General features: G+C 36.8%; 1 protein-coding gene across 1 annotated transcript; it reads right to left on the bottom strand.

Annotated features, from left to right (window-relative positions):
- Positions 1–525: 525 nt before the first annotated feature.
- LOC106471759 (myosin light chain kinase, smooth muscle-like) lies at positions 526–10,119 on the bottom strand. Its single transcript, XM_013932382.2, has 3 exons — positions 9,951–10,119; positions 3,050–3,886; positions 526–718 (listed from the first exon to the last, which is right to left on the bottom strand). The coding sequence occupies exons 1-2, from the start codon at positions 10,023–10,025 to the stop codon at positions 3,086–3,088; spliced, it is 876 nt and encodes a 291-aa protein (XP_013787836.1). The 5' UTR covers positions 10,026–10,119; the 3' UTR covers positions 526–718; positions 3,050–3,085.
- Positions 10,120–10,780: the final 661 nt, after the last annotated feature.

Raw genomic sequence — 10,780 nt, 5'->3', positions numbered from 1 at the left:
ATTTATGACGACATGTTAATGTCATATATGGATGGGAAAAGTTTATTTGTTTAGAATTTTCGAGGGCCGAGAAAGTCCAGTGATTAGCACGCCCACCTACAGATATCAGGGTTAATCGTTTGCGCCTTTTTATCACATTTTAATTATTTTTTTTGAAGTACAAATAAAATGAAAATTGTGCTCCATACTTTGGGTGCGTTTAAAGGGTGAAGGTCAAATCTCACTGTTCGGTCAAACAAGAGTTGTCGATGGATGTCCAGTAGTACACCAAAATCAAGAAAGTGGACTCTAGATTATGTAATTTTACCCTTTTTTTTTGTGTTCTGGTTTTCATGAAACAAGTCTTGGAAAATCTTGTAAAAAATACTGTTCATAAGACTTTTTTGGTCGTTATTACTTCGGAAAAGTGGTTATCAAAAAATTATATTTTCAACAAGTCCCCCCCCCCCCATCAAACAACAAAATTGTCAGTGAAAACAAAAAAAAACATTTATTTTAAACAGAAAAACAGAAATATTTTATTTGGAATACATTATATGCTTTAAGTGAAGTTGCAGAAGCTGTGGTATACAAGTGCTAATATTACAGCTTAAAGTCTTAGTAATAAATGTATATAGTGCATTATATCACGTCTGTTTGCGATAAAGGTATCCTTCCGCATTAACAAAAAATTCCAAAACCAGGTGGCGTTACTTTCTGAAAATTCCATTTTTTAAACCTGAAAAGAAAAACAATAATGAAATTTCGTAATATATATATATACATATATATGAACTGAAATAATAGAACCACATTAATAAAGCGTAAACTATCATGATGTACTAATATTCTGTCTGCAAAATCTTTGATTTATCGCTAATATCTTCTGAAATTTGCATTACATGTAACTGTTTCCTATTTTTGATGAATTTTTCTTCTGATGATTATTTTACAGTTTTGTTTGAAATGTAAATATTTTGAAATGGCTAAGATGTCAACGTGTACAGAGGTTGAGTGCGCTATATTAAAACACTTTTGTAGCTTCATTACGTTTGTTACGGGCTATTTCTGTCATGATCTAACTGACGATCGTGGGTAAAGAGACAATATCCCTTCGCCGTAAGTTGGTGCTATCCAAAGCATTATGCTCCTCCTTGCATGTTGTACATAATACTTCAAGTGTACAAGAACGATGGCTTTCCAAAAGCGTTTTAACAGTCTGGTTGCAGAGAATTCTATAGCCTCTGTTTGTCCAGCAACTTGACCTTTATGAATTTTTATAGAATAGCATGGATGCCTGTTTCATTCTCAAACTGTTTGAGATATGCAACGGTTGAAAGGATATGTCATTGGAAGAAATTTGTCTATACTTTACTTGTTGGAGATAATGGATATGTCATTGGTGTTTGATTGATTGAAGTTAAGCACAAAGCTACACATTGGGCTATCTATGCTCTGACCACCACGGGTATCGAAACCCGGATTCTAGCGTTATATGTCATTGGAAGAAATTTGTCTACACTTTACTTGTTGAAGATCTTTCTTGATAAAGGTACGCACTTTTGCCTGAGACAAGTGGGCGGGTTTTGCCACTGATGTTACAGATGCTTACGACTTTTTTGTAGAACTCTTTTTGGGTGATCTTGGTACCCGAAGTTGATCCATATTCTTTTACTTCCCATTGCCATTAAGCACAAGGTGGATCCCCGGCTTGGATATTCTAAATCACCGATCTGAACACATCTTTATGAATTGATGATGTAAATATTTTGCGTCGGGAATGGCTGCTCTAAACTCTTTCCAAAAGCGATGACTTTTCGGCGATATCAAACATAAAAAAAATGTCCACATGTATTTCTGTTACTTGTCGTACCACCACGAATTTATATCGGCTGTGGTTGTCACGTGACTTGCTTATTTGCACATTCAAAATCAGTTAAATTTAACGCACACAATCCTCTGTATAAAATCTTAAATCCCCACCCCCTAATCCATTGCTGATAAGGACTTTGCTTGATAATGCAAAGAAGTAAGCTACCGAGAATAGCCAAGTATGTAGCATTATTCATAGATTAGGAAAAATCTTCTATTCGAAACGTTTAAACACATAGTTCATAAATAGGGAAAAATCTTCTATTCGAAGCGTTTAAACACACAGTTCATAAATAGGGAAAAATCTTCTATTCGAAACGTTTAAACACATAGTTCATAAATAGGGAAAATATTCTATTCGAAACGTTTAAACACATAGTTCATAAATAGGGAAAATATTCTACTCGAAACGTTTAAACACAAAGTTCATAAATAGGGGAAAAATCTTCTATTCGAAACGTTTAAACACATAGTTCATAAATTGGGAAAAATCTTCTATTCGAAACGTTTAAACACACAGTTCATAAATAGGGAAAAATCTTCTATTCGAAACGTTTAAACACACAGTTCATAGATTAGGAAAAATCTGTTCATAGTTCGTAGTTCATAAATAGGGAAAAATCTTTTATTCGAAACGTTTAAACACATAGTTCATAGATTAGGAAAAATCTTCTGTTCGAAACGTTTAAACACATAGTTCATAAATAGGGAAAAATCTTGCTTGTGTCCATGTTACGCGGCAAAAATCACAAAACAAACAACAACAAAAATCAGGATTATTATTCAAACAACTTTTTTAAAAAACCTCACATTAGTGACGATATCGATAAAAAAATCATAAAACTATTGAAACAGGTTTTGTTTTGCCATAAATATTTTCATATCGACCCGGAGTCTTTGATAATTATTTGCATTAAATTTATTAAGTTTGCTCTTTGTTTAAGAGTAAAAAGACTTATGAAATAGAGTAAACTAAGTGCTTGAAGGTGATGAAATAATATTTCCTCTTTCCTTCAATAAAAATATAGTTTACTCAGTATAAACTTCTTTCGTCTCGTCTTACTCCAGTGTAAGTTACTGAATGATTATGTTGTTACAGCTTACGTTTACTCTTTCCTTATATGTATAATACTGAAAATTATAATATATTCTCTATATAACGTAGGCTACTTTTAGCGTAAGTAATTAAAATAGTTACCATGACTAATTATATTGGCTGTTTTACGTGGAATAGTCATTCAACTTTCCTGGAGCTATCATAACCTTCGTGGTTATAATGATTTTTTTGGGGATCGTAATAATGTTGTTGAACTTCAGGAGATCTTACAACAGTGCCTCCACCCAGGGAATCCAGTGACCTGACAACAGTGCCTCCACCTAGGGGATCTAGTGACCTAACCACGGTGCCCCCGCCTAAAGGATCCAACGATCTAACGACAGTGCCACCACCAAGAGGATCTAATGACCTAACAACAGTGCCTCCACTTAAGGAATCCAGGGATCTGACAATGGTGCCTCCATTTAAAGGATCCAGAGATCTAGCAAACTTATTGTCACCTAAGGCAGCTAAGGATCTAACAACAGTGCCTCCACCTAGGGGATCCAGTGACCTAACAACAGTGCCTCCACCTAGGGGATCCAGTGACCTAACAACAGTGCCTCCACCTAAGGGATCCAGTGACCTAACAACAGTGCCTCCACCTAGGGGATCCAGTGATCTAACAACAGTGCCCGCGTCTAAGGAATCCAGTGACCTAACAACAGTGCCTACACCTAAAGGATCTAATGACCTCACAACGGTGCCTACCCCTAAAGGATCTAACGACCTCACAACGGTGCCTACACCTAAAGGATCTAATGACCTCACAACGGTGCCTACACCTAGGGGATCTAGAGATCGAAGTACAGTTCCTCCATTAAGCGGATCTAAAGACCTTGAACTCGGGCTGTTGGATTTGTGAAACTTTTGATGCAGCACCTCCGACAGTTTCAAGAGAGCGTTATTGAATGCTTTGCTGCGGTGATTCTCGTTTTCCTGAAGAAGAAGAAAAAGAAAATATTAAACTTAATTGTTTTTGACGATTACATAAATGATTTAAACAAGCAACAAAAGTTAGCTAAATTCTAGAAGTAGTTCCGAATTTATGTGGTCTGGTGTTTATAAATCAAATCCGTAGTTCTTAATCCTGCAAGATAATTTCCCTCTAAGGCCGCCTGGAGTGAGCATCTGTTTTATCCACTCGCACCACTATACAGTAGCGTGTTGTCTGTCAATCAGTCAGTAGACACTAAACTGGAGTCACATAAGGGACGCTTAACGTTGCAATTTGACTTGTAGTGACGTGAGTAAAACGTGCGCATGCCATGAATCGCGAGAAAAATCATGCACTCTGTAGGTTACAACACAGCATGACAGATGAACTTCAAAAGCAAGAAATAAAAATATTTGTTACTCTTAATTTTGGTTTTATTTACCCTTGAAACAGGGCACTTTCGGGGACCCTATGGAAGTACATTTAATATAAGCATTTATTTTATTTAATTACCACATTGGAAATTATTGGTCGTTTTCTTTCAACCATTTAGAAGTCCTGATTGGACAACTTGACATTAGAAAACAACAAATGATTTTGATATATATTTACCATACTTGAGATGAAAAAAAAACTCATTTATTTCAATGTTCATAAAACGAATCATATTAAAACTATTATTGAATACGTTCGAATAGTCTTTTGTTTAAAGCAACTACAACATCGTATCTTTGCTCATTTAATTTGTTATATATAGTGTCCTCTGGCGGTTAAGCAGTTAGCTTGAGAACGTATAACTCTATAATTCGGGGCTCTGTCGACTCGACGGACATACTGCGCACTGTGTAGCTTCTAAAACAACAAATAATGTGTATTGTGTAACGATCCTTATATGGTAATGACACGCCAGCTCTGATTACACTCTAATCAACCTCCTCCTCCCCATCAGCTGACGACATTTGTACCTCCTCCTCCTCCCCATCAGCTGACGACATTTGTATTTCCTATATAGCAGCACTTTTGTTATCTCTCTTTTCAGACCAAGCAAGTTGCATGAATGGCTGAAGAAATAACAGTTAAAGCGCTTGTTTTACGTAAAACTACAAGTATAATGCACCACCACCACCCCCCTCTTGTTCAGGGCATTTGTTTGTACTACCCCTTGTAATAGGAATGATGCAGCTGTTCGCGCTTTATATGCAGATGACCTGAAAAACTTGAAAGGTTTCGTTAAAGTACACCCAGTTCTAAGCATTTGTTTGTCTGAAGTTAAGCACAAAGCTACACAATGGGCTATCTGTGCTCTGCCCACCATGGGTATCGAAACAAACACTGTTTCTAGTGTTGTAAATCCGCAGATATACCGCTGTGCCACTGAGGGGGGGGGGGAGACGGTTCTAAGTATCATATATACAACTAACTGGAGCACCCGTCCTCTTGACGGTTATGTAAATTCGTGATTAATGAAAGGTTATCTTAGGACATGAAATTGCCCCCCAGTAGCACAGCGGTATGTCTGCGGACTTACAACGCTAGAATCCGGGTTTCGATACCCGTGGTGGGCAGAGCACAGATAGCCCTTTGTGTAGCTTTGTGCTTAATTACAAATAATAATAATAATAAGGACATGAAAAGTTGCTTCCCTTAGATGTAATTGTGGAAAACGCCCATAAAAACTGCAAAACAAAATGTGAAACCGCACGTTTACGTGTATTTCCGCACGGACCCAACAAACCCTCATGCGAAATTTGGTGAAGATCCATCCACAGGAGGCGAATTAGTGGTAAAAAATGCAAAAACGCTAATTAAAAACGCAAAATGCAATACTGAAAATTTGTATGTACCAACGCATGGACCTAATGCATCTCCATATCAATTTTGGTAAATGTCCATCCGCATACAACAGACAGTATTATTATATTAATATTGATTCAATCAGATTTGACAGAGTACTGAAAACTTGGCTGACGGTTCTGGATGTCTTGATAGACGTCTAAATCAGTTACGTTAGCAATTTATATTTCAGTCGCTCTGATTGGACAGTTAATTTTTAAATATCGATTGCGATATTGAAATACTTTTTTATTTATTTGTTTGTTAAGCGCAAAGCTACACAATGGCTGTACCCACCACGGGTATCGAAACCCGATTTCTAATGTTATAAGCTCTCAGACTTACAGCTGAGCTACCGGGGGTTTGAAGTCCAACTGATGTGAAGTGTTGTTAAACTTGACGCAAAGAAAATGTTCTGATCAGTAGAAAGTAATTCTGGCATGATTTATGTGCCAGGAGTGTGAATCCACGGATTCATGTTTCGCGACCTGTTGTCGCAAAAACACGCTCTGCTATAAGAGTGGCTGTTAAATTCCACTTTTCAATCGGATAAAGGTAGCCGAAGAGTTGACGGTGTGTGCTGTTGACTGGTTACTTTCCTTCTAGTGACCTAGCGGTGTCCAACAGTTTTTTTCATAATCGCCCAAATTGTGTTGACATTTTCGCCACACGACAAAAAAAAATAAAAAAAAATAACTGTTTTTATAGATATAGAGGGGTAGAAAAATAAACAATAACGTTTTCAATTATTTATTGATAGAATTAATGAGAAATCTGACATATCTTTTCATTAAGTAGTGCAGGGAATTCAGGCATAAAATCAGGCAGACTACATTTCAATTCTGCCTCCAAATTTTCGTCCATTAAATGCAATCTATATTTTGATTTTTACCGCAGAGAAAGTAAGGTTTCTCAAGTATTTTATTCTCAAAATAAATAAATAAAAAAGTGGACACTTTTTTTAAAGTGGTACATGTATAAATGAATTTTGTTAAAAATTTTATCTAAAAAAAATAGGTGGTAGAAGTAAAACACTAATTCGCCACAGGTCAATAGCCATTTCGCCACATGTGGCGAGTGGCGACCATGTTGGACATCGCTGTAAATCCAGTCTATCGAAGCAATATTAAGAAGGGCTATGTGCAGATTTTCTTGTGTGGCTTAGCTCGAAATTCTGGTTTGGTTTGAATTTCACGCAAAGCTACACCAGAGCCATCTGCGCTAGCCGTCTCTAATTTAGTAGTGAAAGACTAGAGGGAAGGCAGCTAGTCAACACCATCTACCGCCAACTCTTGGGATACTCTTTTATCAACGAATAGTGGAATTGACCGTCACATTATAACGTCCCGACGGCTGAAAGGGAATTCGAACACGTGGCCCTCAGTTGACGGGGGCAGAAAATTTGTTTTTCAGTCTTCATTTACGCGTGTGATGCTATATTGGGATGAAGTCAACTTACGAGAATCGTTCATCTCGAAAGATTTTGTTATCGGCAATATGGATTTCCAAAAGATAAAGTTAGAACAGGACTATAAAATAAAACTTTTCTTTTCTTCTCCAAATTGATGGAGAAAGAAATAATGTAGGTGATACTAATTCGACAAACTTGCTCATCTTGTTCATTTATCACTTTGTTAATCTCTAGAAACATTCACGGCAAACAACTATCAGACAGTTTTCACCCACGCCCGCGCTCCTACCGATACGGGTTTTCTGAAATATGTCGATTAGTACGTCATCGACACAGATCCGTTAATCCTATCCGTGTGTGTGTGTGTGTATGTGTGTCTATTTTAGTATTTGTCCGGAAAAGGTGAAATCAAGCATGAATCAATAGGGCTATACAGACAGGGATTTGGAGCTAGTGTAAATATATCATATTTCACGAGTCCACAATGTGTGTGTGTGTGTGTGTGTTTTTGTTTGTAAATGAAAACATTTGATCCTGTTTTGTTTACCTGTACGAGAGCTCCGAATTTCAGAAGTTTCATAAATCTATCTATTCATGAGAAATCCATGCTTCAAAGCATCTTGTCTGTCTGTGTGTCTGTCCATAAAGAAAAGTTTATAACTCCCGACTTCTGATCGCCAGCAAACGTTCAGGGGCTGTTAGATATGCTCTATAGGAAAATCTTACCTTGTTTGTTGTTTGGAGTTAATAAAGTTCTCCTGAATAGGCTTTTAAAATATTTATTTGACACACCTTGGTAGCCACTCTTCTCCCAGTGGCACAGCGGTAAGTATGAAGGCTTATAACGCTAAAAATCGAGTTTAGATACTTGTAGTTATTATCATTAAAATGCACTTAAACAAAATGAAATAAAAATATCCACTTTGTTTGCTTAAGTTGCACTGTGGGCTACCTGAGCTTTGGCCACTGCAGGGATCGAGCCCCAAATGTTAGCATTATAAATCCTCAAGCTTACCGCTGAATCATCGCGGGGTAATATTCAATTCTATCAAATTCTCGCGTAATTTTTTTTTTTTTAAATAGGGTATATTAAACCCCTAGGGCTCAAGTTTAATCGTTCCTGATTTTGAAATCCTAAACCTAGGGAGGGACTTCGGTCTTTTAGAAACTCTCAAAACTTGGACCAACCAGTCCGCAGCCTGACACAATAACCACGAGGCTACGCCCGGATCAGTTGACACAAACATTTGTCCGATGTTCTTTTTAGAAACAAACACTGAATATGTGGTTAATTTTGTCAGTATACTTTCTTTCAGTCAACGTGTCTGCCCCCCCTTGATAATTGGTTATTATTATAATTTTTTTATGAATACTTAACTAATTAGATGAAATATTATTCTTTTCCGTATTTAATTATGTAAGGCTACTGATTGAAAAATGTTGCATGCGATGTGAAATATTTCCCCTCTGTGCAAATTTACATACAAACAAATCCTGTCATCCTTCTTAGCGTGATGATTGTAATTTGTAGGTTAATCCTTTTCTTCTAAGAAAACAAAAACAAAAATTCTTATAGCCTTAAAAATAGTACACATTTTATGAAATTATTTGTTAGAGATATATCTTTGAGAAAACGTTAATATTTCAAAATAGGATTTATAAAAACAACTTATTCTATTTATTCATGAACTCCCAATTCTATAATATTAAACTTCTACGAATGTTCTTTGCAGTAGTTTTTGTGGCCTACTTTTCTTTATAAATGAACTTGGCGTATCTTAGTTTGTAGCATGTTAGACTGTGATTCTGAGGATTCCTGGTTCGCGTCCTGTTGTTGCAAAAACGAGTAATGTTCACGTCACACTAGTCAAATAGACAAGAGTAGCCCAACAGTTGGCGGTTGGTGTTGTTTACTACCTGCCTTCCATTTAGTCTGTCGTTCAAAATTAGGGACGCCTGTGCGCAGAAAGCCTTCTAGCAAGTTTATGCAAAAATTCTCAAAGTTATAAAAGGTATTTCGTAGTTACAGCTATTTGTACGGAGTAGAAAGTCTTCCCTTAACATTTTTAAAGCTATTTGTACGGAGTAGAAAGTCTTCCTTTAACATTTTTACAGGTATTTGTACGGAGTAGAAAGTCTTCCCTTAACATTTTTACAGGTATTTGTACGGAGTAGAAAGTCTTCCCTTAACATTTTTACAGCTATTTGTACGGAGTAGAAAGTCTTCCCTTAACATTTTTACAAGTATTTGTACGGAGTAGAAAGTCTTCCCTTAACATTTTTAAAGCTATTTGTACGGAGTAGAAAGTCTTCCCTTAACGTTTTAATTGTGAATTTTGACCCACTGAATCTGTATGAAAATATATCATAATTCAAAAGACGTAATAACTCGGACGGTGTTGTAGGGTTAAACGAGCCAACGAATTCTTACCAAAACTGAATTGCCTAACCTCGACCCCCCCCCCTCCTCTCGATTTGTGATGAATTAAATTACGTGCAATTAGGTTTAAAAAACAAATCTACGGACGGGGGAGATAGATGGATGATTGAATAGATAGATTTATATTATTGTGTCGGTTGTGATGCAAATTCTTTGAATCAGTAAACAGGATAAAAATTCGTACTCTACATTTGGCAAAAGTGATTTGTTTATTTTTGAGCACAAAGCTACACAAGCTTTCTGTGCTGTGCCCACCACGTGTATCGAAACCCTGTTCTTAACATTAAAAAGGGAGGGGGGGGCAGCAACAATGGGATAAAATTACTGATTTTAAGTAATTCATCGAATTTCTGATAACCTGTTGTTTTTCAATATTACTCACCTGGGTTGGTCTGCAATAGACGAATTGAACAGTCAAGCTCACTAACAGAACGATAATTCGTAAGTTGGTTCCCATCGTGGATCCAAGTTTCAGTGGTAGAACTTAAAAAATCCCTCAAAACTGTGGCTAGTCTAGCTCTAGGATCTCTTGGGGTTAGTGGAATACAGTATTCCGTAGGAATCGTGTCGTCCTTTTATCTGAACACATTACTGGTGCATTCGAAGCGTGACATAAGTCGGCGACCAATCACAGTTCGTATTGGATATGTGTTTTGGGATTTTCTTTATCCTGCACGTCCATTCCTGTTGCTGCAAAGGGTATGACGTTGTCTATGACGTTGTTTCTGGTAGCTCCTGCGGTAGTTATCACCAGGCCCTGCACCCCCCCCCCCACGAAAAAAAAAGAGGAAGAAACATCACTGATATTAAGTATTGATATACTGACAAGATAGTAGGGAAAAACAGAGTGTCATAAATTTCGAGGGTTTTGAAACAAGATCGTTTATTGACACACCTGTTCTGTTGCTATATTTCTCTCAGGGTAATCAATGGTTCGTGAACAGGCTCGATACTGACGTTCTATTAATACCTTGTTAACTTTAGATAAAGAAGAGGTTACTAACGGTAAGTTGATTATTTTACTTTTAAAAGAATAACAAATTAAAGCACATTTGGTTTAAAATATAATGACTTTAAAGACTATTGATGTACATTCACTGACAGTTTTACACTTCACGGGGGGCGTTTTCCGCTTCATTTGCCCGAAAGGTGGCTTCAAAACATGATTGAAGTGATAATTTTTCATTAGGACATGAAACAAAAGAAACGTTT

Source organism: Limulus polyphemus, unplaced genomic scaffold (genome assembly GCF_000517525.1).
Source record: "Limulus polyphemus unplaced genomic scaffold, Limulus_polyphemus-2.1.2 Scaffold4837, whole genome shotgun sequence".
In the NCBI taxonomy this organism is placed as follows: domain Eukaryota; kingdom Metazoa; phylum Arthropoda; class Merostomata; order Xiphosura; family Limulidae; genus Limulus; species Limulus polyphemus.
Note: the sequence above shows the minus strand (reverse complement) of the source record. Positions and strands in the feature narration are given on the sequence as shown.